Source organism: Oncorhynchus gorbuscha, linkage group LG26 (genome assembly GCF_021184085.1).
Source record: "Oncorhynchus gorbuscha isolate QuinsamMale2020 ecotype Even-year linkage group LG26, OgorEven_v1.0, whole genome shotgun sequence".
Classification (NCBI taxonomy): Eukaryota; Metazoa; Chordata; class Actinopteri; order Salmoniformes; family Salmonidae; genus Oncorhynchus; species Oncorhynchus gorbuscha.
Window position 1 is genome coordinate 5,093,132 of NC_060198.1, and position 24,436 is coordinate 5,117,567.

General features: G+C 43.7%; 1 protein-coding gene across 1 annotated transcript; it reads left to right on the forward strand.

The window, feature by feature from the left end:
• Positions 1-1,086: 1,086 nt before the first annotated feature.
• Positions 1,087-23,736, forward strand: LOC124016141 (bMERB domain-containing protein 1-like). Its single transcript, XM_046331675.1, has 6 exons — positions 1,087-1,342; positions 7,514-7,634; positions 15,291-15,364; positions 19,786-19,900; positions 21,254-21,339; positions 21,819-23,736. The coding sequence occupies exons 1-6, from the start codon at positions 1,255-1,257 to the stop codon at positions 21,932-21,934; spliced, it is 600 nt and encodes a 199-aa protein (XP_046187631.1). The 5' UTR covers positions 1,087-1,254; the 3' UTR covers positions 21,935-23,736.
• Positions 23,737-24,436: the final 700 nt, after the last annotated feature.

The window sequence follows — 24,436 nt, forward strand, 5'->3', positions numbered from 1 at the left end:
GCTCTCATTATGCTGACCAGTTGATTGATAAACAGATGTTCAGGGTATTGATTAGGCAGCTTGTTTTAATGCAATTTGTGTGATTACACTGGGTTAATTAGAATATATGTCTGGCTTGGCTCTGCTGGTGATGACAGTGAAGCTACGTTGATAGGGAAGCCTGGTATTTCTTGTACTGTATGTCTGAATAACTGGGATTACAGTAGATATTGTGTGGAGAACGCTGAAACTACTGCTGTTGTCATGATATATATTATATTTCCTATCATGTCTGTACACAATCCAACTAGTACATAATGTTTAGCAGGGCATTATGTACCTGTGGGATCAATCTAAAAACATATATGTATTTCTACTAGTACACAACTGTTATACATTGTAATATGATTAATATGATATTTTACTAAATATTTTGAATGTAGGCCTATTGGTGCACATCAATCCAAGTCTATTGTGAGACTAATTTGGCCTCAGATTTAATATATTTATTATTGTAAAATAAATAAAAACTTCATCAATGTCTATTCTCTTTTGTAATTCATCTTTTAACACATTTATTTTACACATAAAAAACGTCCAAGTGAAACTGATTATTGGCCCAGTCATGTGCATCAACATAGCAGCAGCCAATAGGTTCAACAGCGTGAAATGAGTCATCACGTCAGAGCCATATTGAACAGACCCCTAACAGGGTCCCACCTGCTCTGGCTACTCAGCTTCAATGCATAGCCCTAGAGTATCTTCAGTTCTTTGACATTCACTCGTTTGAAGTACGTACTATTTCGAGAGTGATGGTGTATTAGTGAAACATTTTCTTATAAATGTAAGCCTTCTGCTCCACATATTCAGCACCTAGGCCTAGTGATATCTTGATTATATCTTCATTGAAACAAATGATATTGCTAGAAATTTTTCTAATAAATAATTTCATGGAAAACTAGTAGAAACGTATAGAAAATGTCGATTTCCAGCTTTGTATTTGACAAATATGACACTGTTTCAATGCAAGCTCGGGGCCGTTTTTCTCCCTTTCTCTGGTTCGTACTGCGCGTGCGCTCTACATCCATCTGTGTACCACACAGGAATTTGTAAGCTTAAATAAAGATGCTCAACGTCTCGGCTCGATGGTGCCTTCGAATCGGCGAAACTGATTTATCCTGAAAGGAAAACAGAAGAGCAGAACTCAATATAGGATTTTAACACACATTTCCACAACCCATTAAAGTCATAGTGTATCATAAATCAATTCCAGCTATGGAATTGAAGAAATCAATTTCTGAAACCGAGCGCTCATTGAAGAGCTACGGCTCTGTATCGGAAACGGAATGGACAAAAGACAAAGGTGAGCGTCATTCATTGCAAAGTAACGTTTAGGCCTGTTATAGTGGTTAATGCTCTGTGCAGAATAAAGCATGTGGTTTCAGATAGGGGATGTTGCGTTGCAAAACAACACCCGTTAATTGCAATGAGTCCGTGCATCTTTATTGTTTCCTGAATGTCATTCCCAGTGCCTTGAAAATGGACTGGAGACATCTCCATGCATGAGCGTTGCTTTCAATGCATTTTGGGGGTGCATTTGACCAGTTATTCTCTGATAATAACCATATCATTACAATTTGCGAAGATCTTTCTCATTCACAATAGCTTACCCACTGTATTAACAGTATATATTACAACAGCACAAAGGAGAGGAGCCCCGAAATGTATACACGTATGTAATGCCCCATATCTACTAGCCTATTTCCATAACACTAAAGAAGGACTGACATATGCCCAGCTCTTCACTTTCAGCTGACTGTACATTCCAAAGTTGTCTGACTGGGTCTTCTAATATATTGAACTGCACCCCCTCCAGTCGATGGACGCAGCAGGGTAGAACAAGCTAGAAGCCTACCTGCCGGGCTGTGAGTGTGTGAGTCAATACCAGCATCACCAGCACTGATACCAGCAGGAAAGATGATAGAAACAAACTGTAGAGACAGGCAAGAGATTTTCATCCTCCTCGTTTTCATCCTTTTATTATCAGTAAGATATCAATGCATTATGAAAGGTCTTTCGAAGGAAGATACATTTGAAGATAAATGTTTCAATAATGTTATTTATATGACATGCATTGTTCATTGTTCTTAATTTTACTGGTATCTATTTGTGATATTATAGGTAGGCTAGGCTAGTGCCACGAAGCTGTCATCAGAGCAGTATGATATATGTCTAATAATACAGACATAAAGAGGGTCATGGGGGGGGGGGTAAACAGAGGTCAGAGGTCAGGAATAACAAGAGGTTATAACAAGAGGTCATATTGTGTGCTTTATGTAACCAGAGATCCACAGCAGAGAATCCTGTCATGAGTCAGCCTCACACACCTACGGGGTTAATTTCAATATTCACTTGACTTATACTGGTAGTTATGTTTCACTGTATATTTTGTGTAGGGCTGTCTGTGTGACATCTGTATACTTTCAACAGAAATCAGCCCATTGGATCTTGGAATAATATATTCTTTGAGTGTCCTCTTCATTAATTCCATCGTTAGAATAGGAATGAAAAAGAGAGACGAGAGGAGAGTGGGGTGCAGAAAGTCTGAGATGAATTCTTCAGCTCATGAATATGAATGGAAGAAGACTGCATATATTTTTAGAGATAGACTCTCTGTCCCCATTCCCCCCCCCCCCCCCCCCCCACACACACACACACAGACACACACACACCTATTCATCATTCCCTTCCCCTGGTTCCTCCTTGTGTGTTGCAACTTTCAACTTCCATCTGTGTTGGGAGACGCATAGCTGGATACTAAAACACAGTGGGGAACATTACAATTAACACAGTACTTCTGGGCCCTGTTCATTAGGAGGAAAGCAGACTGAAACAGGGAGGGGCTACCAGACTTTGCACAATAAGAAAAGCTTGTTTGTTTTCCATTACAAAAACTTTTTTTATTATCCATTGCATGCCCGAATGAACATAACCCTGAAGTGGCTGCTACACAGATAATATTCACATGACAGATCTGCTTCTCCTCATCAAGCAGACATCTGTCCACCCTCCTCCTTCTGTCAAGGCTCTCATTATGCTGATCAGTTGATTTATAGACACATGTGCAGGGTATTGATTCGGCAGTTTGTTTTAATGCAATTAGTTTGATTATATTGGGTTAATAACTAGCTTGGCTCTGCCAGTGATGACAGTGAACATTGATAGGGAAGCCTGGTATTTCTTCTAATAGTGACTGTGGGGACTGGGGAGGACCAAATGATGCTGTTACTGTATAGATTTAGAGCTGGATTCAATCCGTATCGCGGAAGATCTGCATTAAAATGTCAAGGTATTTTCCGATTGAGCCGACATATACAGCGTTTTACCACGAACGCGGGAACATTGCCTTTAAATTTCAGCTATAATTTCAGTCTTCCGTGATACTTCAGCAATTTATTATTATTTTGGCTTTTGCTTTTCGATAAAGTGCTGTCTGTAGGCCACACTGTGTCTGTTTCCCTGTAGTAGGTTTAGCATGATTCTTACTTTCTCTTTCAATGCTGCCTTCCATGGTGCCCACACTAGCATACCACGAAGAATGCATGCCCAAGACATTGCTTCATACTAATTGGTACGGTGCTGTGTGCGCTGGAACAGAGCCTCAGCCTTCCATACTTAACATTTACCATGTATCCAGGAGTTTATCTGAAGACCCCCATGAGCAGTATCTTCCTCCTCTCTAACCCTGCTGATGGCTGAATGTGGACTACTGAGTACGGGAGTGTGTGCTGACTGAGCATGTACTGCGTTAAGATAACTTCCTCGGCTCAGAGCAGTCGGCAGTTGAGATCCTTTGTGTGTTATTCATTACAGATCTGGCTCTCTGCCATCATAATGGGCCAGTCAGGATTTTGTGTGGCAGTCAGCAGCAAATTGTGTGTGTGTGTGTGTCTTATGTGTGAGGTAGAAAGAGTAGCGAGGGAGAGAAAGGTAGAAACAGAAGGGGGGAAAGGGAGAGAAAGATAGAGAGAGCAGTGAGGGGTAGAGAAAGAGAAAGAGAGAGAATCCACTTGGTATGAATCCTCCACAGTTTACCACACTGTGTTATTGACTGCAGAGACAACTGTGTGGGTATCAGCATTGTTTTCATGCTGCGGTTGCCACAGCAGGGAAAACATTGGGACGCTACTTTTCATTCAAGGACTCAACGTCAAGCTAAGCTTTGAGTCTCATCAGCTATGAACAGTCACAGGATGCAATTTCGATTCTTGTTACATTTATCTTCGACAAAAACAGTGACTCAAACGAATGTCAAAATCTCATCCAGCCAAAGAAATCCAATAGAGGGGACAAAATTGAGGTGACATCATTTTTTGTTAGTTATTTCCAAGATTTGGAACGCCACTAATTTCCCTTTTGTCGATTGTCTTTAAGAGTCCTGCCTCCACAATAGCACATTGTAAAGGTCTCTGGATGGATAGCATTACCCGTAGTTGGTTGAGGAGTCACAGAACAGTCAGTTCACCATTCTGGACTCGTAGCCTGTCTCTCTCCATAGAGAAAATCTGTCTGGAAGGCCTGTCTCCCAGCAGTACTGTACACAGTGCGTCCTAACCCTGAGTGAAATATTTACGTCCTGCCTAGTGGGGGATGGGAGGCTACAGTTTACAATGGATCCAAGGTGTGACATTAGAGGATAGGTGCTTGCCCCCTAGGCCTATGCCACAGGGGGTTGGTGGAACCTTAATCGGGGAGGACAGGCTCGTGGTAATGACTGGAGCGGAATCAGTGGAATGGTAAAAAATACATCAAACACATGGATTCCAGATGTTTAAAGCCATTCCATTTCCGTCGTACTCCGGCTGTCATTATGAGCCGTTCTCCCTACAGCAGCCTCCTGTGAGTCGTACTCCGGCTGTCATTATGAGCCGTTCTCCCTACAGCAGCCTCCTGTGAGTCGTACTCCGGCTGTCATTATGAGCCGTTCTCCCTTCAGCAGCCTCCTGTGAGTCGTACTCCGGCTGTCATTATGAGCCGTTCTCCCTACAGCAGCCTCCTTCTCTGTCCTAGCCGTTCTCCCAGCAGCCTCCTGTGAGTCGTACTCCGGCTGTCATTATGAGCCGTTCTCCCTACAGCAGCCTCCTGTGAGTCGTACTCCGGCTGTCATTATGAGCCGTTCTCCCTACAGCAGCCTCCTGTGAGTCAGCCTATTCCGGCTGTCATTATGAGCCGTTCTCCCTATAGCAGCCTCCTGTGAGTCGTACTCCGGCTGTCATTATGAGCCGTTCTCCCTACAGCAGCCTCCTGTGAGTCGTACTCGGGCTGTCATTATGAGCCGTTCTCCCTACAGCAGCCTCCTGTGAGTCGTTCTCCGGCTGTCATTATGAGCAGTTCTCCCTACAGCAGCCTCCTGTGAGTCGTACTCCGGCTGTCATTATGAGCAGTTCTCCCTACAGCAGCCTCCTGTGAGTCGTACTCCGGCTGTCATTATGAGCCGTTCTCCCTACAGCAGCCTCCTGTGACCTATGCACTCTATCTGACAATGGTAGTGTGATGATTGTTCTGTGGCTTAGTGCTATTGACTGAAATATGCGTTTAATAATCAGTTTGCTTTCTTACACATTGGAGAAGCCTAGGATTATTGTTCGTAGTGTGTTCAGTTGGTTGACATTGGGATTGCGATGATCATTCAGTTGCTTATGCTGGCTTCACGTGCTGGTGGAAAATGGGAAGTCGTAAGTCTGACATGATTGTGTTGAAGTGATTTTGAAGTCGGATGAATTCTTTAAACAATAAGATTTTAGCTAGCTAACATTGCCAATAATAAAGTTAGTTAGCTTGTTTAACATTGACAATATGGTCAACTAACGACATTCTCCATATTGATATGGTTGTAATTGTCAAAAACAGATTTGTTGCCATCTTTTAGTTCAAAAGGTGAAAGGTTGTGGTGAAACGTCACAACTCAGCAACTCGGCTAACAACATTTTCTCCAAGTTTCCCGCTTGGAGGGTTATTAAAGTGAAATTTCCCACTAGGAAGCTCACGATAACTCCAATAGCACTTGAACGCTGCGTTAGTGACTAGCAATATAGGTTTATTATTCCATCAGTTTCCATTTCTATTGGCTTCACTGTGTTGCTGTGTCCGGTCTTTGATTGCTATTAGTTGAATAGGTGGCTTTGTGAGGTCATTGGCCCCGGTTCAGGGTGTATTAGTCCAATCGGTGAAGAGTTACTCCAGGTCATTGATCTATGTCAGTACCAGTATGAGATTTCTCTTTGACTTGAGGCCCTTCCCACTGTCTGCATCCCAAATAGCTTTCTATTTGCTATATATTGCACTATATAGGGAATAGGGTGCCATTTGGGACACAACCACCGCCTTCAAGACATCAACCCGTCAGCCCTTCCAAAGCCTCACTAACACTCAGAGTCAATGATTCCTTCCATTATGTATTTTTATGCTTTTGATTCAGCGAGCGTCACACCAGAGTGCCTGAGCATCTGGCATCGAATTTAAGGTCGTCAGCTACTTCTTTCTTAGTCATCAGCCATTTTACTAGAACCTTTTCTATTCCTTTTAGGTGGGTACTGTGAGACACAAGGACACATACCGTAGCTATCATCTGGACTTGTCTAGGTTTGCCACGAAGCACTTTGACAGTGTGTGAGTGAGTCAGGTTTTTTGCTTTGAAGACAAGACTTGAAGAAGACCGCTCAAAAGCAACACCGTGCTTTTCATTTAGTCAAGAGAGACATTCCTGGTGTCATTTACATTTCAGATCATTTACTATGCGTATCCTGTCCCTTGACTTACTCGAGCGTCACATTCATAATTAGGACGCTGGATAGAGCAGGGAGTAGTGTTGTATTACTGTCAAATAAATCTGACAAACAAGCCTTGGGCATTGTACTGGATAAAGGGAGGGGAATAATAGGCAAGGCTAGACAGTAATGCAGTAATGCTTGGCAGGACCATGTCCATTGTGATTCCATGTACTGCTCTTTAAGTCAGAGGAAGGAGGGAATAATAGGCAAGGCTAGACAGTAAAGCAGGAATGCTTGGCAGGACCATGTCCATTGTGATTCCATGTACTGCTCTTTAAGTCAGAGGAAGGAGGGAATAATAGGCAAGGCTAGACAGTAAACCAGTAATGCTTGGCAGGACCATGTCCATTGTGATTCCATGTACTGCTCTTTAAGTCAGAGGAAGGAGGGAATAATAGGCAAGGCTAGACAGTAATGCAGTAATGCTTGGCAGGACCATGTCCATTGTGATTCCATGTACTGCTCTTTAAGTCAGAGGAAGGAGGGAATAGGTCTCCTCTTCAGACTATTTGATGGTGGCAACAATAGAATAGGCCCTTTGGTTCTGAAGTCCAGAAGTTGGTATTGTATTGGTATTTTATGAATGATCTATTGAAATATTTAAGACCAAAATATTTAGAAATCCCTCCCTCCCTTCTCCCGATGTGTTAGAATGATGTAACTCACAATAGTGTTAAAGCACAAAGTTCCCTCTCTCCCTCCAGGTCAGTCAGATGTGTCCATGGCGGAGAGCATCATGTCTCCAGATGAGATTGAAGTGGAGATGGCTCGCATCCAGCGCCTCAGGGAGGTGCTGGTAAGGAGGGAGTCTGAACTGCGCTTTATGTGAGTACTGTACAGAGACCATCAACACCACAATAAAACAATTACAGACTGAGGCTTTAATCAATCAAATGTATTCATAAAGCCCTTCTTACATCAGCTAATGTCACAAAGTGCTGTACAGAAACCCAGCCTAAAACCCCAAACAGCAAGCAATGCAGGTGTAGAAGTACGGTGGCTAGGAAAAACTCCCTAGAATGGCTAGAACCTAGGAAGAAACCTAGAGAGGAACCAGGCTATGAGGCGTGGCCAGTCCTCTTTTGGCTGTGCCGGGTGAAGATTATAACAGAACATGGCCAAAATGGTCAAATGTTCATAGATGACCATCAGGGTCAAATAATAATAATCACAGTGGTTGTAGAGGGTGCAACAGGTCAACACCTCAGGAGTAAATCAGAGTATCTCTACCGCTCCTGCTGTCTCTAGAGAGTTGAAAACAGCAGGTCTGGGACAGGTAGCACGTCCGGTGAACAGGTCAGGGTTCCACAGCCGCAGCAGCAGCACGGCCAGGTGGACTAGGGACAGCAAGGAGCCATCAGGCCAGGTTGTCCTGAAGCATGTTCTGAGAGCTCAGGTCCTCCGAGAGAGAGAAAGAAAGAAAGAAAGAAAGAGAGAGAGAGAGAAAGAGAGAGAGAGAGAGAGAGAGAGAGAGAGAGAGAGAGAGAGAGAGAGAGAGAGAGAAAGAAAGAAAGAAAGAAAGAAAGAAAGAAAGAAAGAAAGAAAGAAAGAAAGAAAGAAAGAAAGAAAGAAAGAAAGAAAGAAAGAAAGAGAGGGAGAATAAGAGAGAGCATACTTAAATTCACACAGGACACCGGATAAGACAGGAGAAATATTCCAGATTTAACAGACTGACCCTAGCCCCCCCGACACATAAACCATTGCAGCATAAATACTGGAGGCTGAGACAGGAGGGATCGGGAGACACGAAGACGTGTTGGATTTGAATAATAGAGAGGCTCATTGGAATAGATACATTGAATTTCCATTTTCTTCCGAGAGTGGGTGAATGTATTATGTACAGTAAAGAGAGTACGTAGACTCTTTGGGGCCCTTGAAAAATAATGACACCCATACACATAAGCCTAATAGGTTTATACTGTGTATCCTGATGATAATGATATTATCCGGATGTAGACGCAGTAAAGCCTGCTCCATGCCAGTACAGAAAGGAGTTGGCTAAAGCAGAAGCAGAATGACATCCATGCTATTACAGTGCCTTCAGAAAGTATACACACTTTATACACATTTTGTTGTGTTCCAGCCTGAATGTAAAATGTATTACATTTGTCACTGGCCCACTCACAATACCCCCATGTCAAATTAAGAAAAGATTTAAAGCTGAAAATATGTTCAACCCCTTTGTCGTGCCAAGCCTACACAAGTTCAGCGGTTAAACAAGTCACATAATACGTGGCATGGACTCACTCTGTGTGCAATAATGATTTTTAAATAACTGCCTCATCACTGTACCCCAGACATACAGATAATTGTACGGTCCCTCAGTCGAGCACTTGAACAATAAAGACCAGGGAGTTTTTCCAATGCCTCGCAAAGAATGGCACCTATTGGTTAGAGGGGTAAAAATGAAAGAAAAGCAGACATTGAATATCCCTTTGAGCCTCTGGTGAATGTCGCGTTCTGACCTTTATTTCTGTTGTTTTTGTTATTATTTAGTATGGTCAGGGCGTGAGTTGGGGTGGGCCGTCTATGTTTGTTTTTCTATGATTTTGGGATTTCTATGTTTCGGCCTAGTATGGTTCTCAATCAGAGGCAGATGTCATTAGTTGTCTCTGATTGAGAATCAAACTTAGGTAGCCTGGGTTTCACTGTTTGTTTGTGGGTGATTGTCTATGTTGATTGCTTGTGTCATCACAGTTCTCATTTAGCTTCACGGTCGTTATTTGTTTATTGTTTTGTATAGTGTGTTTCAGTGATGATTGGTGATTGGTGATGGTGATTTTAAAATAGTTACAGAGTAGAATGATGTGAAAGGAGAAAACTGAGGATGGATCAACAACATTGTAGTTACTCTACAATACTAACAAATGACAGAGTGAAAAGAAGGAAGCCTGTACAGAATAAAACTTTTCCAAAATATGCATCCTGTTTGAAACAAGGTACTGCAAAAAATGTGGCAAAACAATTAACTTTTCTCCTGAGTACAGTGTTATGTTTGGGGCAAATCCAATACAACACATGACAGAGTAACACTCTCCATATTTTCAAGCATAGTGGTGGCTGCAACATGCTATGGGTATGCTTGTAATCGTTATGGACTGGGGAGTTTTTCGGGACAAAAAATAAACTAAATGGAGCTAAGCACAGGCAACATCTTAGTGGAAACCTGGTTACCTCTGTTTTCCACCAGACACTGTGAGATGAACTGACCCTTCAGCAGGACAATAACCTAAAACACAGGTGCACGTTGACATTACAGAGTATTTTGGGTAGATTGATTTAAATCCCTGTATAATCCTGCTTTGTAACAACAAAATGTGGAAAAAGTCAAGGGGTGTGAATACTTTCCGAAGGCACTGTGTATTCCCATTCATATCGTATATGACAATTCATTATACTTACATATAATAATGATAATAATAATTTTTTGCATTTTTAAAGCGCTTTTCATTATACTGAATATTCTCAAAGTGCATAAAAAATATAAATACAAATAGAAGGAAAATAATGGACACGGCTAGACAGGGCAACTGACACAAAGAACCCAGCTGATGCTACAAGAGACAAGGAGCTATGTCCTGGGGGCATGGAGGAGCAGTCCATCACTTGACCTGAGGGTGCGGGTAGGGTTATGGAGGGAGAGCAGTTCTTTGCCATGAATACACTGGAAAGTCAGCAGAAGGGTTTTGAATTCAATCCGGAATGAGACAGCTAGTACATAGATGACAGGATGGGGGTGATGTGATGGTGTTTCCTCACATCAGGATCCTGGCAGTGCTGTTCTGGATGTATTGGAGCTTCTGAGGACTCCTGTCAGGGATCCCGATGAAGAGGAAGAGAGTAATCTCCAGAGGAGATAAAGGCATGGATCAGCTTCCCTGCGTCAGACTGAGTGAGGGTGGGCGGGACGGAATTTGGCAATGGACTTGAGGTGATAGAATAACGCTATACACAGTCGTCTGATGTGGCTGTCAAAGGTCAGGAAGGAATCAAGATCTACACAGTCGTCTGATGTGGCTGTCAAAGGTCAGGGAGGAATCAGGATTTACACAGTCGTATGATGTGTCTGTCAAAGGTCAGGGAGGAATCAGGATTTACACAGTTGTCTGATGTGGCTGTCAAAGGTCAGGGAGGAATCAGGATTTACACAGTCGTCTGATGTGGCTGTCAAAGGTCAGGGAGGAATCAGGATTTACAGGCAGATTGGAACCTGAGGGGGAGAGAGAAGTGTTCTGTCCTGCAATGATGAGGTGTGTTAACGGTGAGTGCTGGACCTGGTGGGCGGTGCCAAGAAGTAGGGCCTCAGTTTTGCTGCTGTTCAGTTGAAGGAAGTTTTGCTTCATTCGTGCCCTTATCTGCTCACGGCAGGTGTTCAGACAGGCACTTGCATCCGAGAGACATGGGGCCATTTTTAGATACAGCTGGGTGTCATCAGCATAACACTGCAATGTGATTCCATGCCGGCTGATGACACGACCGAGGGGGACCATGTGCAGGACAAACAGGATGGGTCCTGGGAGGAGGGAGGGAGGGAGGAGTGGAACCAGCTCAGAGCTGATCCAGACAATCCGACGGTGTCTCGGGAGGCAGTCCAGGAGGATGGGGTGGTTGACAGTGTCCAACACTGCTCTCAAGTCCAGGACGATCAGGAGACAGGGGGAGCCTGCAGCCACCATCAGCAGGTCGTTGGTGACCTTATTGGTCTTGTCATGGGGTCAGGTTTACCAGATCAGAAGTTCATGCTTGATTTTCAGGGGATCTTGGACCACCATATTGTGTGAAATGTTTTGGTGTGATGGAAAATACAATAAATATAAACTGGAAAGAGATTGGTGGGAAGTGTGGCTTCATTAGCTTGGATGGCTTCATCAGTGAACAGTGATGCTAATACCTCCAGCTATGTGTGACTCAGACACACACACACACACACATTCTGTAGCAGATGGAGTGGCAGAGTGCAAAGCCTGCTGGAAGCACCGTTGGGGTCTAGTGAGTTGGTAAACACAAGGCAGATAGGGGATAGTGAGGAGGAGAGAAAAAGATGTTGAGGTTGAGAGACAGGAACAAGTGAGTGGGCGAGAAATAACAGGGGGTCGAAAGAGCAGAGGGAGAAGAGGCGGAAGAATGGGAACAAGGGAGAAAGTGGGAACTACAGGAGTTGGAGAGAGATGAAGGGGGAGGATAGAGTAGGGAGAGGGATGGAGGAAGAGGAGGAGGAGGAGGAGAGTGGAAGAGGCAGAGGGGGAGAGGGAGAGGGGGAAAGGGGGAGAGGGGGAGGTGAGTGATGAAGGGAGGGATGGAGGAAGAGACTGAGGAGGAACAGGGAGAGAGAGATGGAAGGAGAGGTGTTGGGAGCTGGTGGATGAGTCATCAGTCTGTGATTTACAACAGAGAGACTTAAATCCCTGGTAGCTGTCACAGCGCTGTAGAGAGAAAGGTAGGGATGGATAGAGGGAGGAAAAGGAGGGGAGGGGAGGAGAGGAAGAGAGAGATGAATGGGAGGGGGAGGAGAGGAATAGAGCAGAGAAGAGAAGGAAAAGTTTACATAGTCAACGGCTCTCTATCCACCGGATGTGTACCAAACTCACTAAAAGTGGCAGTAATAAAGCCTCTCTTGAAAAAGCCAAACCTTGACCCAGTAAATATTTTTAAAACTATCGGCCTATATCGAATCTTCCATTCCTCTCAACATTTTTAGAAAAGGCTGTTGCGCAGCAACTCACTGCCTTCCCGAAGACAAACAATGTATACGAAATGCTTCAGTCTGGTTTTAGAACCCATCATAGCACTGAGACTGCACTTGTGAAGGTGGTAAATTACCTTTTAATAACATCAGACTGAGGCTCTGCATCTGTCCTCGTGCTCCTAGACCTTAGTGCTGCTTTTGATACCATCGATCACCACATTCTTTTGGAGAGATTGGAAACCCAAATTGGTCTACACGGACAAGTTCTGGCCTGGTTTAGAGCTTATCTGTCGGAAAGATATCAGTTTGTCTCTGTGAATGATTTGTCCTCTGACAAATCAACTGTACATTTCGGTGTTCCTCAAGGTTCTGTTTTAGGACCACTATTGTTTTCACTATATATTTTACCTCTTGGGGATGTCATTCAAAAACAATGTTAACTTTCACTGCTATGCGGATGACACACAGCTGTACATTTCAATGAAACATGGTGAAGCCCCAAAATTGCCCTTGCTAGAAGCCTGTGTTTCAGACATAAGGAAGTGGATGGCTGCAAACTTTCTACTTTTAAACTCGGACAAAACAGAGATGCTTGTTCTAGGTCCCAAGAAACAAAGAGATCTTCTGTTGAATCTAACAATTAATCTTAATGGTTGTACAGTCGTCTCAAATAAAACTGTGAAGGACCTCGGCGTTACTCTGGACCCTGATCTCTCTTTTGATGAACATATCAAGACTGTTTCAAGGAAGAAAAAAAAATCCATCTACGTAACATTGCAAAAATCAGAAACTTTCTGTCCAAAAATGATGCAGAAACAGTAACCCATGCTTTTTTACTTCTAGGTTAGACTACTGCAATGTTCCACTTTCCGGCTACCCGGATAAAGCACTAAATAAACTTCAGTTAGTGCTAAATACGGCTGCTAGAATCCTGACTAGAACCAAAGAATTTGATCATATTCCTCCAGTGCTAGCCTCCCTACACTGGCTACCTGTCAAGGCATGGGCTGATTTCAAGGTTTTACTGCTAACCTACAAAGCATTACATGGGCTTTCTCCTACCTATCTCTCTGATTTGGTCCTGCCGTACATACCTACACGTACGCTACGGTAACAAGACGCAGGCCTCCTAATTGTCCCTAGAATTTCTAAGCAAACAGCTGGAGGCAGGGCTTTCTCCTATAGAGCTCCATTGTTTATGAAATGGTCTGCCTAGCCATGTGAGAGACGCAAACTCGGTCTCAAGTCTTTACTGAAGACTCATCTCTTCAGTGGGTCATATGATTGAGTGTAGTCTGGCCCAGGAGTGGGAAGGTGAACGGAAAGGCTCTGGAGCAACAAACCACCTTTGCTGTCTCTGCCTGGCCGGTTCCCCTCTTTCCACTGGGATTCTCTGCCTCTAACTCTATTACAGGGGCTGAGTCACTGGCTTACTGGTGCTATTTCATGCCGTCCCTAGGAGGGGTGCGTCATTTGAGTGGGTTGAGACACTGATGTGATCTTCCTGTCTGGGTTGGCGCCCCCCCCCCCCCTTTGGTTGTGCCGTGGCGGAGATCTTTGTGGGCTATACTTGGCCTTGTCTCAGGATGGTAAGTTGGTGGTTGAAGATATCCCTCTAGTGGTGTGGGGGCTGTGCTTTGGCAAAGTGGGTGGGGTTATATCCTTCCTGTCTGGCCCTTTCCGGGGGTATCATCAGATGGGGCCACAGTGTCTCCTGACCCCTCCTGTCTCGGCCTCCAGTATTTATGCTGCAGTAGTTTGTGTCGGGGGCTAGGGTCAGTTTGTTATATCTGGAGTACTTATCCTGTCTTATCCGGTGTCCTGTGTGAATTTAAGTATGCTCTCTCTAATTCTCTCTCTCTCTTTCTCTCTTTATTTCTTTCTTTCGGAGGACCTGAGCCCTAGGACCATGCCTCGGGACTACCTGGCATGATGACTCCTTGCTGTCCCCAGTCCACCTGTCCGTGCTGCTGTTCCAGTTTCAACTGTTCTGCCTGCGGCTATGGAATCCTGACCTGTTCACCGGACATGCTACCTGTCCCAGACCTGCTGTTTTCAACTCTCTAGAGACAGCAGGAGTGGTAGAGATACTCTTAATGATCAGCTATGAAAAGCCAACTGACATTTACTCCTGAGGTGCTGACTTGCTGCACCCTCGACAACTACTGTGATTATTATTATTTGACCATGCTGGTCATTTATGAACATTTGAACATCTTGGCCATGTTCTGTTATAATCTCCACCCGGCATAGCCAGAAGAGGACTGGCCACCCCTCATAGCCTGGTTCCTCTCTTAGGTTTCTTCCTAGGTTTTGGCCTTTCTAGGGAGTTTTTCCTAGCCACCGTGCTTCTACACCTGCATTGCTTGCTGTTTGGGGTTTTAGGCTGGGTTTCTGTACAGCACTTTGAGATATCAGCTGATGTACAAAGAGCTATATAAATACATTTGATTTGAAAGAGATAAACAGTGAAAGATGGAGGGAGTGATGGAGGGGAGGAGAGGGAAGGATGGAGGGAGGGATGGATGGGAAGAACAAGGGATGGAGGGAGGAAGGGGAGAAGAAGAGATGGGGATGACATGACAGAGAGGTACCAGTAGGGTCCTCAGGGTGGGTCTTCAGGACCAGAGGATCTGGTAGAGGAGTGAGTCATTCAACACTTTTCATCTGCCCACACTCTTCCCTAAGGGGAGTGTAACTTGGAAGAACTTGGAAGAACCAAAATGGAACAGGGCCAGAGAGTAACACTGTGCTTTACCCTTCCTAACTGGAATGAATGTTGTTGTCTTTTCAAGGGCGGACGACATCCAGCTCTGCAAAGACATCATGAGTCTGAAACAGGAGCTGAGGAAGGTGGTAACTGTACCAGGTAACTAACAGTAACAAATAGAGACAATAACAATCACAACAGTCAACCATATATCTGAGGTAAATATTTAAGCAACACGGCACGAGGGGGTATGGTATAAGGCCAATATACCATGGCTAAGGGCTGTTCTTAGGTGCGACTCAACATGGATTGCCTGGATACAGCCTTTAGCAGTTGTATATTGGCCATATACCACAAACACCCAAGGTGCCTTATTTCTATTATAATAAGGATTGGACCCTTTTTTTCAATTTTCACCTAAAATGATATACCCAAATCTAACTGCCTGTAGCTGAGGACCTGAAGCAATGGTATTTATATTCTTGATACCATTTGAAGGAAATACTTTGAAGTTTGTGTAAATGTGAAATTAATGTAGGAAAATATAACACATTAGATCTTGCATCTTTGAAATGCAAGAGAAAGGCCTAAATGTAATATTCCAGGTTAGGTGACTTTTGAATTTCACCACTAGATGGCAGTAGTGTGAATGTGCAACATTTTAGACTGATTCAATGAACCATTGCATTGCTGTTCAAATTGTTGTATCAAGACTGCCCAAATGTGACCAAATGTGCCTAATTGGTTTATTCATATATTTTCAAGTTCATAACTGTGCACTCTCAAACAATAGCATGGTATTCGTTCACTGTAATAGCTACTGTAAATTGGACAGTGCAGTTAGATTAGCAAGAATTTAAGCTTTCTGGCCATATCCGATATGTCTATGTCCTGGAAAATATTCTTGTTACTTACAACCTCATGCTAATCACATTAGCCTACGTTAGCTCACAACCGTTCCTGCCTGGGGGGACACTGAGGTTAACAAGATTTTAAGCTTTCTGCCCATATCAGATATGTCCTGGAAAATGTTTTTGTTATTTACAACATCATGCTAATCACATTAACCCAACCTCCCTGTGGGTGGGGACACCAATCTCGTAGAGGTTAAACTGGTTACCAATGTCATTAGAGCAGTAAAAATAAATGTTTCGTCATAACTGTGGTATACGGTCTGATATACCATGACTGTCAGCCAATCAGCATTCAGGGCTCGAACCACCCAGTTTATCAATAACCATATATCCAGGTAACTAACGGCAACACAGACTTCACAACACCTCCACTGGTTGCCCTCGCCTGTCCTATTGCCTTTCCTATCCTACCAGGCAACAGAGAGAAAAATGTACCATATAGTATTAACCATATATAACTACAGCCAAGAAATCCACTTCACCGCCCTCCCCTGTCCTATTCTACCCGGCAACATAACAGGGAGAAAAATGTGCCATACTGTCTATCCCTCTAGGAAATAGAACAAGCATATCAGGATGTATCCTCAATGTACCCTTAGCTTAGCCAAATTGCATGTGTCAAACTCATTCCATGGAAGGTCGAGTGTCTGCGGGTTTTTGCTCCCCCCCTTGTACTTAATTGATGAATTAAGGTCACTGATTAGTTAGGAACTCCCCTCACCTGGTTGTCTGGGTCTGAATTGAAAGGAAAAACACCCCTGCTATAGTGAGTATAAACCCAAAAATAGGGTAGAGGAGAAAAACTGCTACTGTATGCAGCTACCTGCTGCTACATGGTGAGGTGATTTGTGTGTAGGTTCACTGCGGTAAAGTAGCCGCACAATTGATTGTAACTCTCAGGGACATGGGATAGTTATGAGGCGGGGAGGTTCTTCCCCTCAGGTAGTTTAGAGTAGGCACAGTCATAATGGCCACACAGGCGCACAAACACACACACACATAGCTAACCCTAATGGCTATATGAGCCAATGGTCCATTTCCTGAGACTGTGGCCTAAGATTATTTCAACGAATACTACTTTATTTATACTTTTCTCCACAAATGATGTTAGGTCTATTTGTGTCCACGGCTGACAGCAGATGGAGTCAAATAGCCACTACAACCTCACAACTCTACAACGTCACAGTCTAGAGTTAGTTGTCTAGCCTGGTCCCAGACAGCACAAACAGATCTGATACCAGGCTAGTTTCTCCTTTTATTTGTGAACTTGACAGAGTGACTGGATCTGTATTAGTGATCATCTGGAATCGCAACAAACAAGAACAATGGAATTAATTGTTCATTAGAGCATATATAAAGCCTACATACAGTACAGATGCCATACTGCTAGAAGCTAAATCCAGTACATTATGCATGACATTCATTGAGATTTAAAACACCATTCACACATTCCAAATGAAATCTAATTCCTCACACCATTGAGTCATAATATACCATACTCTATGTATCAATATGTATGTGACCCAACAAGCTCTGTTATTACCTCAGTACAGAGAAAGGCCCTATAGCCCCTCTGCTTTTCCTTTTCCATTTGACTTTCCGATTTCTGCATTCATCTATGCGTTCCGGGAACACTGTGACTCCAGGGAATGGCTGTACGGATCTAGTTCTATCCCGGTGGGAGAGAAAGAGCTGAGACTGCACTCCTCTCCTGGCTGGTGCCTCAGCTTTCCCACCTACTATTACTACTGTCAACAACACTGCACATTGTTCTCCAACTATTGCAGTGTATGTATGTGTGTGTGTGTGTGTGTGTGTGTGTGTCTCAGTCTATCACTGGGTCCCACAAGAGTGCGTGCTCAGCCCTCTCCTGTACTTCCTGTTCACCCATGACTGCGTGGCCATGCACGCCTCCAACTCAATCATCAAGTTTGCAGACGACACAACAGTAGTGGGCTTGATTAACAACGATGACGAGACAGCCTAAAGGGAGGAGGTGAGAGCACTTGGAATGTGGTGTCAAGAAAACAACCTCTCACTCAACAGCAACAAAACAAAGGAGATGATCATGGACTTCAGGAAACAGCAGAGGGAGCACCCCCCTATCCACATCAACAGGACAGTAGTGGAGAAGATGGAAAGTTTTAAGTTCCTTGGCTTACACATCACGAACAAACTGAAATGGTCCACCCTCACAGACAGTGTGGTGAAGAAGGCGCAACAGCGCCTCTTCAACCTCAGGAGGCTGAAGAAATGTGGTTTGTCACCTAAAACCCTCACAAATTTTTACAGGTGCACAATTGAGAGCATCCTGCCGGGCTGTATCACCACCTGGTACGGAAACTGCACAGCAAGGGTCTCCAAAGGGTAGTGAGGTCTACACAACGCATCACCGGGGGTAAACTACCTACCCTCCAAGACACCTACAGCACCTGATGTCACAGGAAGTCCAAAAAGATCATCAAGGATAACAACCACCCGAGTCACTGCCTGTTCTCCCCGCTACCATCCAGAAGGCGAGGTCAGTACAGGTGCATCAAAGCTGGGACCGAGAGACTGAAAAACAGCTTCTATCTCAAGGCCATCAGACTGTTAGACAGCCATCACTATCACAGAGAGGCTGCTGCCTACATACAGTCTCAAATCATTAGCCACTTTAAAAAATGGCACTTTAACAAGGTTTACATATCTTGCATTACTCATCTCACATGTATATACTGTATTTTATACCATCTATTGCATCTTGCCTATGCCGCTCGGCCATTGCTCATCCATATATTTATATGTACATATTCTTATTCCATCCCTTTACATTTGTGTGTATAAGGTAGTTGTTGTGAAATTGTTAGATTACTCGTTAGATATTACTGCACTGCCGGAACAAGAAGGAAAAGCATCTCGCTACTCTCGCATTAACATCTGCTAACCATGTGTATGTGACCAATAAATGTGATTTGATTTCAGTGTGAAGGTCAGGGGAATAAAGTCAAAATCCTTTCCAGAGAATTGGGTACAGAGTTTATGAATATACGACTGCTTATGCAAATGAACCCATTGGGCTCTGGTCAAAGGTAATGTCCTGTGTAGGGCATAGAGTAACATTTGAGATTAATTCCATTAATATACGACTGCTTATGCAAATTCCCCCATTCAGAGAGGACATTGCATCATTGAACCGCATTTGCATATTTTGTCTCCCGATTAGTTCTCATGAATTAAACACGAGGAGGACTATTTAAGAATCTAAATATCTAGGACTCTATTCAATCCGCATCGCAGAAGTTCAGCTTTACAGCATGATTGAAATTTAAAGGCAATGTCCTGCTTTGGCAGAGACTGCATTCACGGTATCACAGCATATGTTGGCTCAACTGGAAATCACCTTTACATTTCCATCACTTGAGCTTTACAGATTGAAAAGGGTCCCTACGGTTTGTGATGTGAATCACTATTTGGTAGCATGCGCTGCCTTCCCAGGAAGTTTCCTCTTCCCCTGTAGCTCAGTATCTAACAAATGTTGTATCAGTTAAGAAATGTATTTAATATAAGATTTTTAAAAAATGTACTTTTTAGTTTGATATAAAACATCAATTGCTTTCAAATCTAACCCCCTCTCTACATCCCTCCCTCTACCCCCTTCCCTCTCTCCCTCTCTCCTTCCTCCAGAGAAAGAGAAGACCAAGAAACAGAGACAGTGGGAGGAGGAGTTGATCCTGAAAATCCATAAACTGGTGCAGAAGAGGGATTTCCTAGTGGACGATGCAGAGGTGGAGAGATTAAGGTAGAACTGTGGTCCGAGGGAGGTGGAGGGAGGGAGCTGGAGAGAGGGAGGTGGAGGGACTGCCAAACAGTCTGAGGGAGGTAGAGAGATTACAGTCTAACTGCCAAACAGTCTGTGGGAGGTGGAGAGATTATGGTCTAACTGCCAGACATTCTGAGGGACGTGGAGAGATTATGGTCTAACTGCCAGACATTCTGAGGGACGTGGAGAGATTATGGTCTAACTGCCAGACATTCTGAGGGACGTGGAGAGATTACGGTCTAACTGCCAGACAGTCTGAGGGAGGTAGAGAGATTATGGTCTAACTGCCAGACATTCTGAGGGACGTGGAGAGATTATGGTCTAACTGCCAGACATTCTGAGGGACGTGGAGAGATTATGGTCTAACTGCCAGACAGTATGAGGGATGTGACACATGACCACAGTTCAACTTCTTATCATCTTCACTTCCTCTTCTTCCTAGGCTGCTATCTTGGTCCCCCTTGGTCTCTCACTTACTCCCCATCCTCTGCCTGCTATCTTGGTCCCCCTTGGTCTCTCACTTACTCCCCATCCTCTGCCTGCTATCTTGGTCTCTCACTTACTCCCCATCCTCTGCCTGCTATCTTGGTCCCCCTTGGTCTCTCACTTACTCCCCATCCTCTGCCTGCTATCTTGGTCCCCCTTGGTCTCTCACTTACTCCCCATCCTCTGCCTGCTATCTTGGTCCCCCTTGGTCTCTCACTTACTCCCCATCCTCTGCCTGCTATCTTGGTCCCCCTTGGTCTCTCACTTACTCCCCATCCTCTGCCTGCTATCTTGGTCCCCCTTGGTCTCTCACTTACTCCCCATCCTCTGCCTGCTATCTTGGTCCCCCTTGGTCTCTCACTTACTCCCCATCCTCTGCCTGCTATCTTGGTCCCCCTTGGTCTCTCACTTACTCCCCATCCTCTGCCTGCTATCTTGGTCCCCCTTGGTCTCTCACTTACTCCCCATCCTCTGCATGATATCTTGGTCCTCCTTTCGTTGACATGGAGATTACTTACAGACAGCAGAGCTGATATGAGATCACAGTGTAATTCAGTGAATGTATGTAGTGTTGAGGATATTGAGAAGTAAACTGCAACGGACAGATTGCGAGACATTCTTGGAAACAAAGCTATGGAGATTTTATGTGCCGTAAATAGTCACTAACTTTATGGAATAGGAGTATGGACACAAGGTATGTTAGTCCGGAAAGTGACAACTGATTAGGGGCAAATGCTTTGGTACGTACATATGGGGGTTTTCTACAGCCTATGTGACGTTTTGCCATTGAGTAAGGGGTGACTGTCTGTCTGTAACCACTGACTCTAACCCATATCCTCTCTACAGGGAGCAGGAGGAGGACAAGGAGATGGCTGAGTTCCTGAGACAGAAGCTGATGCCTCAGGAGAAGCTGGCCAGAGAAGCTGCCCAAAGTGAGTAGTATCCTTCATACAAAATACCAAGCAGATTAATTCTGTCATATCCAGAGTCACAGACCATGAGTGGCCCTGACTGCCATACAGTTTCACACCGGGCACACTGGCTCTGTCGCATTAGGTCAAGACCGAGATAAAATCGAGAGGCAACAAGGGACAACTGACAAGCCACGTAATGGAATTAGTGTGGTAACAGCCGATTCAAATCATATCAGAATATCGATTCTAGAACAGAGTCTGAGTTGTTATGGCGTTGATTTCATCTACTCATGGCTAGGACTTCATTCAAACAGAGTCAAAGATGGGAATCGTAGAGAAATGGCTGGGCCTTTTTCATCTCCATCTACAACCACAGAGAACGTGTCCAAATGTGCACCCCTATACGAGTCTCTGGTAGGAGTGCAAAAAGTAGTGCACTGTGTTGGGAACAGGGTGCCCTATGACATCTCAGATTTGCCCATACTCTCTTACCCTAGATCCCCAGAAGCCCAAGAGACAAGTCCCTGATCCTCCGCCCAGCAAGCCATCCGTCACCAAGTCCATCACCATCATCAAGGACTGCTGCGGAGCCACCCAGTGTTGTATCATGTAACCGTGGTTACCGAGGAGTTGAGGACAGTACACCCTCCCATTCACAGCTCCACCCTAGTAACAACAACACAGTCACACTGTACATCTGTCACCTGACCTGGTCTCTTGGTGTCATATCACCTATCGTTACATCATTTCCTGTGATCCAGAGAACCCTGGTGCAAAATGGACGCCCTTATACGTGATAGATGGACAGGCCTGGCCACATGTAAATAACGGAATAACAGAAATGTAAATGAAATATGTGGCACTATATAATGTTAAAAGGCAATTGGAAATTGAATATATGGGACCTGTACAGTATTGTAAGCAATACACCAATTTATATTGATTTAGGGACATCCCTCTTGAAACATTCTTCAGAGACCAATAATGACATATATTCCTCAGATTTATAAGCACAACGTCCCATACCCAACCACAAACGCACCATACCAAGGTTCTCTGCCCACCAGGAAATGGCATCATGACTTAATTGTTATTGACTTTGTCATTTTGAATAACGGGTGTTTACTGGATGCTTCCATTCCAACCCTTAACGGAACAACTAGAACTCCTCTCAGACTTAGGACTGTATGCTTACCAGGGTGGGGTCAATTCCATTCCAACCCTTTAACAGAACAACTAGAACTCCTCTCAGACTTAGGACTGTATGCTTACCAGTGTGGGGTCAATTCCATTCCAACCCTTTAACAGAACAAATAGAACTCCTCTCAGACTTAGGACTGTATGCTTACCAGGGTGGGGTCAATTCCATTCCAACCCTTTAACAGAACAAATAGAACTCCTCTCAGACTTAGGACTGTATGCTTACCAGGGTGGGGTCAATTCCATTCCAACCCTTTAACAGAACAAATAGAACTCCTCTCAGACTTAGGACTGTATGCTTACCAGGGTGGGGTCAATTCCATTTCAATCCAGTCAATTACTTACCGAATTACCATATTTGAAAATGAATTGATCCAACCCTGATGCTTGCTCTGGAACTGTAGATTATGAAACACTTCACTCACTGCAGTACATTTTCTATCCCTTTATTGTAAAAGTATACTTCCTATATAAACAGTATTGCTGAACACAGTTGCTATGATACCATTTACATTGGCAAGCTGCAACAATCGCATGATTGAGTTTTGTTTTTCTATGATGTACATTAACCAGCCAGTATACACACGCATTTATGTTGCTAAGGCAAAGTCAGCCTTACAACTGGTCATTCTTATCTTCACCAAAACATACTGGTAGTTATTACCATGGTATCACTACAATATTATTCATGATTACAATGAATAAGTATAGCAAAGGAAAACAATTAGCGTCATACTACGAGTCTTGCAATTTCTACGGCAAAACAAGAAGAGGTGAATGCAATTCTTTATTTGTACATGCCTTTGTTAAGATTCTGGAAAAGAAAGTGTTTGTTGGAATCTAATGTTTGTAGAAGATTAGGGAGTCCTGTTCAACAAAGTGACCCTCTACTTCAGAATATTGTCCTCTAGCCCCAAGCCTCCCTTTGTATAGATCTCGGAAGTATTTTCCATGACTCAAGTCCTTCTCCTTGCTTTTGAGAAGCGAAGAATTGAGGAAAACACTGAGACTCATCCCTGAACTTTGTTCTGTAGTTTATTAGTGATGCTTTAATTTCCAAATTGAACAATATGCATAAATGAGCCGAAATGACCTGTACATATACAGTACCGGTCCAAAGTTTGGACACACCTACTCATTACAGGGTTCTTTATTTTTACTACTTTCTACATTGTAGAATAATAGTGAAGACCTCAAACCTATGAAATAACATATGGAATCATGTAACCAAAACAAGTGTTAAATCAAAATATATTTTATATTTGAGATTCTTCTAGGTAGCCACCCTTTGTCTTGATGACAGCTTTGCACACTCTAGGCATTCTCCCAACCGGCTTCATGAGGTAGTCACCTGGAATGCATTTCAATTAACAGGTGTGCCCTGTTAAAAGTTAATTTGTGTAATTTCTTTCCTTCTTAATGCGTTTGAGCCAATCAGTTGTGTTGTGACAAGTAGGGGTGGTATACAGAAGATAGCCCTATTTGTTAAAAGACCAAGTCCATATTATGGCAAGAACAGCTCAAATAAGCAAAGAGAAACAACAGTCCATCATTACTTTAGGACATTAATCTCAGTCAATGCGGAAAATTAAGAACTTCAAAAGTTTGTTCAAGTGCAGTCACAAAAACCATTCAGCGCTATGATGAAACTGTCTCTCATGAGGACCGCCACGGGAAAGGAAACCCAGAGTTCATTACAGTTACCAGCCTCAGAAAAGGCAGCCAGAAATAAATGCTTCAGAGTTCAAGTACCAGACACATCTTAACATCAACTGTTCAGAGGAGACAGTGTATCAGGCCTTCATGGTCAAATTGCTGGAAAGAAATCACTACTAAAGGACACCAATAATAAGAGACTTGGGCCAAGAAACACAAGCAATGGACATTAGACCAGAGGTAATCTGTCTTTTGGTCA